Raw genomic sequence first — 15,690 nt, 5'->3', positions numbered from 1 at the left:
TCGTGACACGGCTGCTCATCGTGTGTCGCGTGAAGACCCTTTATACAGAGAAAGAGAACGTGCTAGGGACACGGTGGCACGACGAGTATTACGCGAGGATCCTGTCTACAGAGAAGATGAGCGTGCTCGTGACACGGCTGCTCATCATGTGTTACGTGAAGATCCTGTATACAGGGAAAATGAACGTGCTCGTAACATAGCTACTCGTCGTGTGTTGCGCAAGGACCCTGTAAACGGGGAAAATGAACGTACTCGTGACACGACTGCGCATCGTGTGTTGTCAAAAGTACGATTACTTTTGACATGACAGTTGACACAGAATTAAACTGGCGAGTGAGATCTCATTTTGTACGGACTGTTCGGCGAATTCGATCTACACAAAGTACATTACACCCGGTGGATATAAAGTTTACTTCACTTGGTTACTCGCATTTTAGAGAAAGCGCGTCGAGTCGTTTCGAATCTGTCACAATATGCTTTGAGCCAATGAGTGGCGTGGCGTTAATGTAGGCAAACTATTTTTATTTTAGTGCATTAGATATATTGAAAAAATATTAATGCATTTACATGTTAATATTATTTATGTCTCTAAAATACTTATCATATTAATAACTTTTTTCATTTCCACTATTTCGCATTAATGGAGCACACGTCAGTGCTACGCTGTATATATTTTTTGAGTGTAGTTTTAGCCCTGTTGCTAGAAGTATCAAGGTACGATCAATACCTACCTACGACTTGCTAGTTTTACTTTCTATGCAATAAACATCATTAGCAGTTATTTTGTGGAGACAATGACCACATTCCTCATAAAAAGTTGTATTTATTTCAATCATTTCCTCCTAGCATTTACTATTAATAAGTAATCTCTCTAAATGATAAGACTTATTATTGTAAAACGATTACCTATTTTATTTGCAAAGCAATAAGTTGCAATATTGTGTTGACTTGGTAGAGGACACTTGGGCCATACATATTCAAACTCCAAAGAAAGTTAAACTTTTTTATGGCATAGTACTTACTTATAAATCGATTCTGAAAATTTCGATATAAATTATAGTAAAAATATCATATAATATAGAAATGTTTGGTGCAAGTGTACTTAACGTGATATCAATAATAATTATATTGTGTCGTTCAATGTCTTGACGTTTCTTTGAGCTCGCTCAAAATATTGCCAAACTTAAATGTTAAAATGTAATTAAATGTTATTAGTTATGTATAGCATAATGTGATTGAAATATAACTACCATCTTAATTACGCAATGTATTATGTTTTTAATTTAAATATCACTGCAAGTTGGTGCTAATTCAGTTGTAGTTGTACCTAAACTATAATAAATTGACAACTATTAAAATAATGCTTTTCTTTTACCTTGGGAACTTTATGAGAAAAATAGCACTATTATATTTAGTTTAGAGAGTGTATACAAGTGAATTAGCACCAATGTAAATATATTATATAATAGAATGACTGCATAAAGTGACATTATTTCTTTTTGATATAAAATAGTTATGTATTTCTTGATTAAAATTTCCAAATTGTGAATCATATCAGCATATTATTTTAAAAATATTGTCACAATACAAGAGAATAATCTAAATCTTTCAATTTAAATATGTAAGTAATTTCATCAATTTTTAAGTGAAAACTAGTTTAGGTGCGTAACCGACATGCTTATTAATAATGTTTGGAGTGCCGATTGATTAAACTAGGTAAACTAAATTATGTAATTTTAATTTCTGATACTTACGTACTACAATTAATTTGAAAGTCCAAAAAACACTGTTGTTTCATAGTTTTAAGTTTTCATATCTGTCGACACTCCCACTGATTCCCAATTATTATTTTTACTTACTTTTAAATGGGGTTTTCTTGTTGTGGTAAGTAATCAATAGGTATTAATAAGAATAATAATTTAATCAGTAAACTAAATTTGAGGATAGCCTACTAATATCCAGGGTATATCTATACACCTTGTTTCTCTACCAATCTAACGCTAACGTTTTCGCATGCAATAATGATTTGTAATAGAATTACATATTTTATTTATTGTAATGTTAAATTTCACTATTATTACCTATGGAAAATAAATAAGTGTCAATCAAAATAACGTTTTATTCCATTCTAATTCCACCAATATTCTTGCAATAAATTATTGCATTAGCACCAGTTTAAGATTTTACCTCTTTTAAATTAATAAAATTTATGATGTTCCAGTGTCAGATAATATTTTAATAAAATGAAGTGTAAAATCAATAAAATTCTACATTTTGAAGACGAAAATGTAAGTGACCTACAACATAAGGTCACGTACATTTTCGTCGATTTCTTCACTTAGGTTAGGAAATATTATTTTTTACTAAATTTAAAAATATGCGATTCGGAACAATGTTCTGAAAGCATTAATGCTGAGATCTATATAGTGTACTCTGACTTTGCTCAGACTTAAGTTTCCTTTGAAACACACAATTCGAGACAGATTTATGTCAGGGATATGGCGCTGTCTCGTTTTCTTAAATCTAAGCAAAGTCAAATATATCTCTATAGATTTCAGCCTTAGTGCCTAGGTAAGTAGATAAATAAAACAACTTATTTTATACATGTATTTTAATGTACCATTATGAATGCGTATAAATATTTAAAAATGTAAAACAGTGATAAAATTCACAGTAACCAATACACAACTGTAATCAACACAACTAATTATACCAAATTATATATTCAAAATTCATATAGCTTTAGTGGAATATAGAAAAATTACACTTTTAAATTTGTCTAAGAATTATTCTGTTAAAAATGCAAGACTAAAAATAGGGTATTCACAGTTTTCTGATAGGTCCTAATAATATTAATTAGCATGCAGGTACTATTTACTTTTTATGATCTATCATTGGTTAGAAACTGTGTTTTTTGCGGAATTAAGGTAGGGTTCTATTATATAAAAACTTGGCCCCGGTGTTTTCAAAAGGGATCCACAGAATCTGGAATATTTAAAATTTGTAAATATGCACTTTGCATAGAGTAAAAATTATCGCAAATATTTCAACAACAAACTACTTACAATTACAGTCTTCGGATTTTGTAATGTTTTCGTAAAAAAACGATACTATTAAAAGCTTTAAACTTCACATTGGAATGTATTTTTTTTTTACAAAAAGGGAATATAGTTAATTTTACCTAATTAATAGAAACCTTACTCAATTTCTACATAAAGAAATAATATGAAGGTAAACCTCGTATAAACACATTGAGCGTTATCCTACATAATTACTGATAATCATGCTACATGTATGTATTAGGTACGCATTAAATTGATTAAACTTGTAACAAGTTTCACCACAAGACGTTACATCGAATTTGGCAACTTGAATGAACACTTCGCTTATACAAATAGTACAGATGTACACCGATCTCTAAATATACGATAATAATATTATTATATTAACAAATTATTTCGTTTCTTAATTGGAGTCAATATCCACCATTCTATTTCTCCTTTTAAAAGTAAAAGTTAAACTCTTATCGAAATCTATAAAAAAATGTTTATTAGGATTAAAACACTTTGCTACTACTGGATGTTTTTTATGTTAGCGACATCAGGACAAAAGTAACCTAATCCATAATTATTACACAATTTGTTTCAATAATCAGTAACTTTTTATAGGTCTGTTTAATTATTTTAATGAATTCCATGTTATTTATATATGGTTAAACAATGAATATATTAAATTATGAATTAAGAAAGTTGAAGCTTCATAAATATACTAATGATGTTGGTCACCCAAAAGTTTTAATTAAGGCTACTTTAGTTCTGATGTCTTCATTTGTTACTAATAACATTTATTAATAAATATTTTAGGATAGAATAAATATATTAAGGATAGACAATCACTACAAATCAATCACATTCTACAACTATCGAACACTCGCACATTACATTAATTACAATAAAATTTATATACAGATTACATCTAAAATATTACCTTAACTGCCTTATAGCCTACTAAAATGTTAATAACACTGCACTTAACATTAGGTATATGGCCACTGATTTGCTTTTTATAGCTGATAAATAGAAGATGTAAACAATCAAACGGTCCTATAAATGGTAATGCGATGAGAAATAATTCCAAACTTCTCTACGCGAATATTAACGCTACTACATACGTATAATCGTTTAGTTACCACAGTTGAGCGAGTACAGTAATGTTCTATGTTCTCATGGTTTAAAAAAGTCATTTTAATTTTCCTATTCCTAATCCATACTAATCACCTACGACTAAATAATTACTACATTGGTTGGAACTGGAATAAAATAATGCCCAAAAACTTGCTCAATCTCAGTCGTCACAATTTTAAAGACGGAATAAACTTGCATTTTATTTAAAAAAAAAAAAATAGAACAACGCACAACCGCATGTACTCGTACAATCATAACACCACTGAGTCGAAATCTGTACTCCGAATGTAGATTTTAAGTAAACGTTTTAGGTATTCCCACGAAATAAAAATCTTATCAATGCTCCTTGCCCAAAATTACACTGTCAAAGTGTCTGGATAAAGCACATTTTGTTTACGTGTTTTGCATCTGACACTCGGGATACTTTTCAACCTAAATTTAACAAATTGAGCTAAGGGTCATTAATAATTTATTTGATTAATATCGCAAACCCTAAGTAAATACTATGAGAAGTATGCCGGTTTTTATTAAACTATTGTTTAAAATAATTATCCTTCAACTTTATGCTTAGGCAGAGTTTAATTTAAATTATAAAATTTAAGAGGTTTTAGCATAAAGAAGAATTTACAATAATTTGGTGTTATACATTCGAGCTGAAAGCGTAGTCTTAATGTTCAGAATTAACTTTTTACAGTATTCGTACCTAATCCAAATGACAGTCAGCTTTGCAATACCTTGATACCTATTTACGATAAACTTTGTAACGATTCATTGAATCAAAACTCAATTTTTCTCTATCAAACCACAACCAATATTTTTTGTAATTTTTGGGTTAGGTCTTTTTCTGTAAGAAAAGCAAAAATTGCATTAAACTTTTCTTACGTAGATCATGTAGATACACAAAATCAAAGTTGCTACATGTTGCATACATTAAGTTAAAATAAACTCTGTTTTTGGACTCTACCTTCGTTATATCTTTTCACCATTTTAATTTTCAAAATGACCGTCAGTTCGCGTAATTTAGATTCGCGTTAAACATAACAACAACCGATATAACTCACTCCACCTCATAAAAGAAATCTTTGCCAAAGATAACCATCTGAACAGACACTACGCTTTGAAAGCCGAAGTATTACCGCTAGGGTGTAATAGGTGTAACTGAAGGAGTAGTAGACCGCTCGTCGCTTAGCTGGGGTTCTGCGCCACCTTGCGCAGTCGGTAGCCGCCGGTGCCGCGCACGGTGTACAGCACGACAATCGCCACCGCCACCACCGACATCCCGATGGCGTTCATCACGATCGCCTCGGTCGACATCGTGGCGTACGTCTCGCTCCTGCGCACCGCATGCCCCCGGGTTAGTTAGCATCATTGAAAATACAGGCACCTGGCAGTAAATATTATAGTGCATACATTTTGAAATCTCACTTGCCATATTTTTAGCTCTACGTGTCAACTGTCATGGCAGAGGTATTTTAGTCCTTATTTTAAACGTGAACCGTACTTTTGACACCTTTAAAATAAGGACTAACATACTTCTGACATGACAGTTAACACACAGAGCTAAAATGGCGAGTGAGTTCTCAAAATGTATGCATTATACACATGGAGCTTTAGAAAGAGATAATCGGCAGATTCGCCTTCGTAGATTTTTGTTTCTGTTGTTGAGACTGTCAAGTTAGCGACAAAATGTTACATAGGTATGAGTGACGGAGACGACGCTCTACGCAGTCCGAACTGCTAATTAATTCTTTCTAATGCTCGACGTGTAATAGAATAGGTATTTACTGCCAGATGCTGTAGTATCAGAGGTTTAAGATTCTCTTTTATATAATATACCTATAAATAAAATAAAATAAATAATAAAAATAAAATAAAATAAATAAATAAATACCAACTCTCTGCCTCAAACTGTATCCTATACTCGTAGACAATAACAAAAGTGACAGGTGCATCATTAGGTATTTTGATCTCAAAGTTCTGTGCTAGAAGAGCTGATGTTATTAGAACTGTTAATATCTGTGACAAGCGTTTCTACAGGGGACTTACTATGAACACTTAAAGACAGATTATACAGAAGTGGCGAATGGGGAAGACTTGGCGCAGACGTATGGACTTGTATAAGGAACGTTATTTAGTGGCTTGACTATCTTCGGCTCCACGTGTGTTTGACTAAGGCCATCCAGACACCGCGTCACCGTCACTTGCCACCTCTGTGTAGTCCTTGCCTTATGTAGCTAACATCCATTTTTGCGTTGCTTTCACGAGATCACTATACAATGAGATGTTCGTAGTAGGCCGTCTGTATACTTCAACTGTATTAAAATAATAGCTGGCCTAAAGTAAAGCGTAGATACTAGGTACTATAAAATTGCTGAGCATAATATGTCACGGGTTCAACTGGCGAAAAAGCGATAAAATAAATATTTAATACCTACTAGCGACCCGCTCCGGCTTCACAGTTGCAATTTACTAATGACGAGAATAAGAAATACATTGAAATTTTCATATAAAATAAATAAATACCATCCGAATTTTCTACTTTCCCGGTGGATTTTTTAAATAAATTTCTTTACTACAAATCTTGCCCCGACAATTACAAACACAACCAAAAAATTAACTACTTGATTACTCCAGCTTAAATCTGATGAAATAAAAATATAATGATGTAGATGTATGATCATAATTTTGTAGATTTATTTATTTATTTTTATTTTTCATGTACCAAAATTTTAAAAATTAAAATTAAAATAAAGTAAAATTTAGCTGTTAGGTAAGAACCAAAATATCTACAATTAGAATAAATCTAACTGTAGATAATAAAAAAATGTAGCGTTAGTAGTTTTAGTAACAAGCAAGCTTTTATTATATTAGTCACAGATTAGAAAAGCAAACCACACCAAGATTGAGAAAAATTAAAAGTCGAATCACATTACAATATTTTATTGCAACGAAATAATATTTTACCTAAGAATAAATTTGTAAAATAAACAACTTATAATATTTATTAAAGTCTAAGTATATTCTAAAAACAAATGTATTTCTATAATTTATGTATTCTACAATATTTGGTCTGATACAGACCGAATCTGCAATTAGGTATATTATAATATAATTCGAGATATAAAAGCCTCCATATTTGTACATAGATAGGTACTTTATAATGTTTTACTGTACAAAATTTTATAATATAAGTATTAAAGAAACAAAATAAAAAATACTATCCTAATTCTTTTAAATCCTAATAATAAAACAAGGTAGACCAAAGGTGGTAGGACTTCTTATAAAAAATTCTGCCCTAAATAAGTCTACAACATTGTAAGCTATATGTTTCAAGTCTACTTAGATTTGGTCAAATCGGTCAAATCTGAACTAATATACGCGGCCTTTTGTATTTTATTTTCTGTATGGTACCTACGTGTATTGTATTTTACCAAAAAAATATACCAATAAAAAAATCTGGCAGTGTTCAAACAACGTGGCGATAGCAACGTCTCTAGAAGTTAAAGAAACGTACCTAGGTTCTTTATGTTTCTAAATCGCATTTATAGTACGATTTTCTAAGAGCTTGCGCAGATGACGCGCTTTTTGTGGATCTAGTCCGCGGTGCACTAAAATTGCCTTAAAGTGCCTTATCAAACCTTGACTGCCTGCCTTGCTTGGACCTACCTTCCAAATTTCATGATTCCAGGTCAACGGGAAGTACCCTATAGGTTTTTTCACAGACACGACAGACAGACAGACATACAACAAAGTGATCCTATAAGGGTTCCTTTTTTCTTTTTGAGGTAGGTAGGTACGGAAAAAGTAGGTACGTGCAGGCAGACTTTTCACAGACTACGTATAAGTATCTATAGTCTACTATACCTAAGTAAATTTTTCGGCAGAACTGGTACTGACACGCCACTGATCTTTTAATAACAGATTAAAATGTGAATTATAAACGTTCTATATTTGTCGCACACCTTTGTGCGGTATAGTGCGATCCGCGGGGTGATTACGTAATCACCGACACCGTCGAAAGGCGTAAATCTCGCGATCATTGCTGTCAAACGTCACACGTAACAGCGGCTAGAGAGAGACAGCAATAGCAACAAAGCAAAAGAAGAAGAAGAAGAAGAGAGACAGCAAAAGAACTGTCGCATTGCTACTTCTGTCGCTACTGCAACGTTTTACGTAATCACCCCGCCGCGCCGCGCCGCACGGTCTGTCAAATATATCTACGGATTTTTTGCGTGTCGTATACGTTACTGCTTCTGCATAGTATTCTTTATGTTGTATTTCCACGGATTAAAAAGTGCACCACGGATAGTCCGTCGTCTGCGGAGACCCTATAAGTAAAATTAAATCTACAAATCGACGGAGGCTCTCATATCGCGCGCTTCGGCTCTGAACTTGTTCCTCGACAGAATGTACATGACCACAGCTGTTATGGCAACGATGGTAACTCCGATTGCGTTGATGATGACCCCCTCGTCCGGCAGCCCGCTGTAGCGATCCGCGCTGTGGATATGCACACATACAGGCACTAACACAACACATGCGGACAACAAACTATTCTATATTCATACAGATATAAAGATTTGAAGTGTAAGATCAGATTAGAGACTTTATTTCACACATAAATGACGACGAGACAGAGCACTGTGAGATGTATAGGTGGTTGTTATAAGAACAGACGTCCTGCAAGACCCGTAGCGGGCGCCAAAGACGCCACGGCCGGATCTGTGCCAATTTGCTCACACTTAAGCTTCATTTAAAACGAGACAGATATATGTCAGGATATAGGCTGTCTCGTTTTAACAGTGTCTAAGTCTGAGCAAAGTCAAAGTGCGCTCTATAGATTTGAGGCTTTGTCGTCTTGCGGCTGTGTCGGCTCTAGCGCCTCCTAAAGATTCTTAATCGATCGCCTTAAATAAAACAGAGACGAAAGACCCAATCACGAGAATTCGTCAGTTGTTCTCGGTTGTCATTTAGTGGTGCCAAAATTACATCATAGTGGGTTCACGGGAAGTGAAAAGTGTTGTTTTATTTAGGTATATACAAGATGGAGAGTACAACTTTTTATCTCACAGCATGTCTCTAGTGTGACCTTGTTTTATGTTTTGGGACAAAACGACCACTGAACAAGAAGTAAGCGCACTCATGCACTGATGCAATCTCTATGCAACATACACGGATCACTAATTTGATTGATGATGATAAATTGAAACAGGGGGGCATGGAAGTTGTAGGTAATTATCACCGTGTGACTATCGCAATCGTTGTAATTTGTGGAATTCATGAATATTCTTGTTGTTACTGTACAATCTAGCAAATTCTAGCCAATAGTGAGAGAGCGTTAGCCAATCAGACATGATTGCGATCATCACACTCGAAATTGGGTGGTAGGCCTATCTACAGATTTTTGAATGTTTCACAATATGGAAGCTAAGACAAAAGAAGGATAAAATTAGACTGTCTGAATAAGTTTTATACCTGAATTCTGCCACAGCAGCGTTTCTAAAGTGAAATGTTTGTTAATTATGTGTTTCTTAATTTCATAAATCTAAAGCTCCCGACTAAGTTGCTAACCTAAATTATACCTATTTATCACGATCTAAAATAAAAACTTAGGTCAAAACAAATGGAATTGTTGGAATCTCTAACTTGCATTGTAATTTCTGATGGCTCTTACGCACGGTTGACTAGTCGCACGGCAACTCAGTCGACGGCGGCCTTTAGATTCTGTAATTTATATGGAAGTCGCTGTGTTTATGCGCACGAAGTCGCGGCGACTTTTAGATGATTTACAGATTCTATGTCTCCGTCGACCGAGTTGCCGTGCGACTAGTCAACCGTGCGTAATAGGTCTAATTCGCAGTCATTAAAAAAACTTTTATATGAGCTAAACTATTTTTTTTTTCAAATATTTAATAGAAAGATATACGTACCCAAGGGCAAAGAGAGCCTTTTCAGTCAATCCGGTGAGGCAAGCACAGACTCCAAGCACAAAAGTGAGTACGCCGAACGCAGCGTGAATGGGCACCAATGAGGCACGGAAGTTGGCCGTGCCTTTATTGCAAATCAACAATAAGAGGAAGCTGAAGAAACCGACGGCATACTGAAAAAATGTAAAAGAAAAACTTTAAAATACTCGTCTAACCACCCACCCACGACTTGGTGGAGAGGCGCGCGCTATATAATTTTATTGTAAAGGCCGCCCAGTATGAGAAGTGCGAACACACTTGGAGCCATTGAGTAGGGAAATATACCTACTTGAGGCGACGAGTTTGCTAAACGAGTCCCTGTGAAAAGGGACCCCGGAAGGGTTCGAAACTAGTCGGGCTATCGTCGACTAAATACGTGAGATAAAGCCGGTTTCTCACATTTATACTTGAGGCTGTTTGTTTTAAAAGTTCTAGGCAGAGTGAAATTTAACAGAAAATCGCGCCCGGAATAGTTCAACAACGAGATATTTTGGAATGGCGATACCCGTAAAGTCGAAAAAGCCTTGCGCATTTTTCTGATAGATTTGTTCCTAACCTTACGGATGACCACAATCGTGAACGGTCTAGCCCGGTCTAGATCGAAAAAGACAAAAAGTCCCTTGTGTGCACGTGTGCTCTAACACAGGCTGAGATCTATAAAGCGTACTTTGCTCTTGCTTTGCTCAGACTTTACACAGATTTATATAAGAGCCATACATAACTATATCTTGTTATAATATTAAATGTGAACTAAGTCGAACGCGCTTTACAAATCTCAGACTCGGGCCTCGGCGGCAACGGATGTTTGGTGTTGCTTGCCGCACTATAAAAAAGTTCAGTTTCATAATTTTTGAGTTCATAACGAAAATGTCGTGGGTAGTATGAGTTTTAAAAGATTTTGCGATTTAAAGTTAGTCTCTTAACCTAACTTGTGGAAAGTTTAAGGTTTCATTGTATAAAAAGTGGACGTAACAGTGGAGAAGTTAAATGTGAGAGTCGAACAATGCAATATGAAATTTTAACGAGCTGTTATAATGTTCATACTTTATTCATATGACTTGTAAGTTTTTCTGGTATACCGTAGGTACTACTTATTACTAAATTATGTACTCGCGGTCGAAGCTTTCTATTATGCAATACAAGATTCTCAGGCTTTGACCGCGCGTGTAAATTTTGAATAGTTGAAACACTTAAAAATCCCGTAGGAACTCCTTGGTTTTCGGGGATAAAAAGTAGTCTCTGTCACTCTCCAGGTCTTTATACCCATGCCAAAAATCACGTCAATCTGTTGGACCGTTGCGACGTGATTGAAGGACAAACCAACAAACAAACACACTTTCGCATTTATAATAAGGGTACTAATGGCTGGGCAGTTGTGTTTATTTTTTTATTTTTTAGTTATTATTTTGTTATTTACCTGAAGTCCAAACAGTCCCATAGCCACTAAGCCAACCCAGCTGTGAAGAGAGTAGAAGTTGTTGATGCCTTTCTTGTTATGGAAGTCGAGGACAGCGAGGAAGCCGATGACGATGCAGGGGAACGCCAGGGCGTGGAAGATCGCGTGCAGCAGCTTGACGTATATGCGTCTGAAGCATCGGCAGATACGGTATAGCAGCACCGCTGGAAATTGTATGAGCAACTTTTGATGATGACTTCTTCGCCACAAAACTATGATATAGTTTTCAGGACGAACACTATATTTACAAGAAATTATCAATGATTTCAGGCTTATTTCGTGGTTTAACGAAATGATATTACCTAAGTACTTATAATAATACTAGATGATGCCCGCGACTTCGTCCGCGTGCATTTAGGTTTTTAAAAATCCTGTAGGAACTCTTCAATTTTCCGGGATAAAAAGTAGCGTATGTCCTTCCCCGGATTGCAAGCTATCTCTGTACCAAATTTCGTCAAAATCGGTTGAACGGTTGAGCCGTGAAAAGCTAGCAGACAGACAGACACATTTTCGCATTTATAATATTAGTATGGATAGCGGGGGTATTTTATTAACCCTTGGGTACGTAGAGCCAGTTGCATGAGCCGTGGTCACATCAATGCGTGGTCACGACGCGAAGGGATGATTTGGGAATGGCCAATTTTCATCTATTTTCTTAAGTAACCTAAAACTATTTATTGAGAAAAAACCAAAAATATATATTTGAGACCAACAACCCTTTCATTTCACAATATGTAACAAGGTAGGTACAGTTTGCAAAACTTACTTTTTAATTTTCTAATTTGTCCCCAAAAGTGACCCCGATATTCAAAATAATTTATTTAGGTACGTTACATATCCGTGTTTGGGTCACATAAACTCATGTGTGTACCAATTTCAACTAAATCAATCCCGTACTGAAGCAAATTGGCTGCGACAGACGACAGACCTACGAGTGATCCTATAGGTAATGGTTCCCTTTTGTCATTCGGACGTACGGGACTCTAAAAAAAACATACAGATCGAAAATCACTTACAGAAACCACTAAAAGTGATAAATCCAGCAATCATAAGCGTCGGATGTAAGTTGAACTGCTTCTCAGGGATGTCGTCAGCCCAGCCATATCCTTCTCTGTAGAAGAAGGTCCAGAAGATGGTCAGCGCGGAGACTCCGATGAGCAGGATGGTCGCGAGGGTAATGACCAGGGCGTACTCGCACCACTCGCACGCTCCCCGTTCGTGCTCCTCCGAATCGTACGAACGGCTGCGTTGTCTGGAATACAAGAAAGAGAACCTGCGTAAGTTACTTTCATTTAGGTACATTGGAGAACTAAGTAACAAAAGTTATAAAAATCGGTCAATGGCGAGTTGGACTTGCACGCGAAGGGATCCGTATTCCGTTCCATCGTACAAGAAATAACACTTTTAAAGCGGAGCGAGACCAATAATTAATCTATGACTTTTAATGGCGGCCATTTTTATTGTTATTTGCATTAGAAATTCACATTCTGTGAAAATTTCAACTCTCTACCTATTACTTTCCTTAAGATTAAGCCCGCTGACCGACAGATAGACGGAAGGTCTGCGGAGGCGGGTGGTCCAGTAGGCACACTGCGGGTACGGAGCCTTAAAAATTGGTATTGCTTAGTCACCAAATAATTTATAGGAATGTCTTTGGAGCAGTGGTGTTGGGTAGCTGAGTTTGTTGTGAGCTTTTACTCAGGCGCTTTTGGAATACTCAGAGGCAGATTATCCCTAAGGCAAACTAGGCACGTGTCTAGGAGCGCGAGCTTACGAGGGGGCGCTCGCGATCATGTAGAATTCATTTACATGGCCTACCTAATTATGCCTACAAATTTTATCTTGGAGTGACCGAAACTGCCTGTTCTTTAAATAAATAAATAAAAATAAAAATATTTTATTTCAGACGGGTCGTCCATAACAATTTTAAATTAAATTGAATTAAAGCATAGTGTGCCAAAGTATCATGACGTAATTTTCTTCACTCGTTCACATATAAATAGTATAATCACCAACTGCCAGCTATGCAACGAGGCAATTCCTCGTTCTTTCGAACTTAGTGAAAAAAATTATGCTTGTTATAGTTAGACGAAGTCGCGGGGATAAGCTAGTAATATAAATAAAAGAAGTCCCCGTCTCCCGAAATATGTTATTAAAGTTTATAACTAGACTTATAATAAGAATAACGTAACATCATCATTTAAACTTCGTATAAAACCGACACCGCCACAAAGTCCAACCAGTACCTAGTAGTTTGAGCCTCAATAGCTCAATAGGTAGGAGTGTACTGAAAACCGAAAGGTCGACGGTTCAAACCTCGCCCGTTGCACTATTGTCGTACCTACTCCTAGCACAAGCTTGACGCTTAGTTGGAGAGGAAAGGGGAATATTAGTCATTTAACATGGCTAATATTCCTTTTTTTTAAACAAAAAAAAAGTACAAAATATTGTATATATACCAGACGGACGGTCCTCAAAGTTAACAAGTTATAATTACTCTGGACTTAAATTAAATAGGTAACTTTGAAGCTTGTATGAGCGTGGCGAAATTTACTTAATATCATAAACCTAATCTATCTGAAACTATCATGAAGACTCACTCACTATCATGATGGAATCCTTCTGAGAGTTAAAACGAGGTTGGTTTTATTGCGGATTAAATGTGGATAAGTACTGCGGAGCACCGCGCTGCGAGCGCTTTAATTTAATGGAGAGCTTTTATTTGCAGCAACGTAGATAGGTACCTACCTACTTACTGCAATATATTATTTGCAGCGTGCAATCTATAAACAAAAGCATTCGTTCGCTCTGTAGAAAACAAGCTGTACTAGTTTCATTATACGTTTTTTAGGGTTCCGTATCTCAAAAGGAAAAACGGAATAGGATCACTTTTTTGTCTGTCTGTCTGTCTTTCAAGAAACCTAAAGGGTACTTCCCGTTGACCTAGAATCTTGAAATTTGGTAGGTAAGTAAGTCTTATAGTATACGTAAGGGGAAACATCCGAATATCATGAATTTATGGTTACATTACAAATAAATATCGAAATATGTTCATGAATAAATAATTAGTATTTTCAACTTTCAAAGTAATATTATTATGCGAAATTGGGTATCATATGAAAGGGCTTTATGTGTACATTCTAAAACAGATTTATTTTTATGCATAATAGCTTTTGATTTATCGTGCAAAATGTCGAAAAAATACGACTGCAGTACGGAAACCTCGGTGCGCGAGTCTGACTCGCACTTGGCCGGTTTTTTTTTTGTTTGGTGGAATATGCAGTTTTATCTACAAGTGTAGAAAACTGTGTCGAACAAAATAGACATATTATGAAAAACCTACTCCCAAAGGAAATAAGTAGATACTTAGTATTTTTTGTGTCATCTCAACCCATAGCCCGCCTACTATATGAGCCTGGGTCTCCTTTCAGAGAAAGGTTTTCACTCACAACCAAAGAAATTTTGAATACTATTCTTATTACTTTTTATATCCATGCCTTAGAATAACAACCATCCATGCTCACAAGTTCGTAATGTTACCAACATAACATTTCCGAGTGAAGTTAGCAGAAGTTGTCAAGATCAATCACTTGGACGGGATTTCATGAAATCATGATGTCAGGACCTATTAGATGCTACCTACTTGATTTAAACTTGAATGATTTCGATTCAATCCTCTATTTTAATTTCAATTAATGTTTGTTAAAAGCTTACCCGCTTGAATTAAATGAAACCTTATGGACTAAGCGCCAGCGCGTGCCAGACCTTCGTTATTTAATAAATGCTGAAAGTTTCTCTTCTCAACACTGGAAGGAACGTTTGTTTCGATGTTTGTTTAGATCATGGTGGCTTTGGGAGATAACAGGTAGGTATCATGGCAACCTCCTGCCAGACATCCTTAAAGTTCAAAAGTTTAAGGGTGTCTGCAGAGGGTTGCCACGACACAAAGTGTCTGGCAATGCACGACATGATTTCTTAATACTACTCCGAAGAAAATGTAAAAAATAGACTTTATACTTTGACGTAAGATTTTTTACACCTTTATTACCTGTTATCTCCTAAAGCCACCATGATTGATCCAAAC

General features: G+C 35.6%; 1 protein-coding gene across 9 annotated transcripts in view; it reads right to left on the bottom strand.

Annotated features, from left to right (window-relative positions):
• Positions 1-3,878: 3,878 nt before the first annotated feature.
• LOC117996344 (plasma membrane ascorbate-dependent reductase CYBRD1-like) overlaps positions 3,879-15,690 on the bottom strand; it is an 83,635-nt gene continuing 71,823 nt past the window's right edge. For 7 of the 9 annotated variants that reach the window (XM_069509658.1, XM_069509657.1, XM_069509656.1 and 4 more), the window contains 5 exons: positions 12,623-12,858; positions 11,568-11,770; positions 10,115-10,284; positions 9,660-9,683; positions 3,879-5,517 (listed from right to left, as the gene is read on the bottom strand). In XM_069509658.1, coding sequence (XP_069365759.1) covers positions 5,370-5,517; positions 9,660-9,683; positions 10,115-10,284; positions 11,568-11,770; positions 12,623-12,858 — 781 coding nt within the window. In that variant the 3' untranslated portion in view covers positions 3,879-5,369. Of the gene's footprint in view, positions 5,518-7,108; positions 8,685-9,659; positions 9,684-10,114; positions 10,285-11,567; positions 11,771-12,622; positions 12,859-15,690 lie in introns of those variants that run through there. The other 2 variants (XM_069509661.1, XM_034984398.2) reach the window with 2 other exon arrangements.

This window comes from Maniola hyperantus, chromosome 3 (assembly GCF_902806685.2).
Source record: "Maniola hyperantus chromosome 3, iAphHyp1.2, whole genome shotgun sequence".
Classification (NCBI taxonomy): domain Eukaryota; kingdom Metazoa; phylum Arthropoda; class Insecta; order Lepidoptera; family Nymphalidae; genus Maniola; species Maniola hyperantus.
The sequence above is the reverse complement of the archived record's forward strand: the minus strand, read 5'-3'. Positions and strand labels throughout refer to the sequence as shown.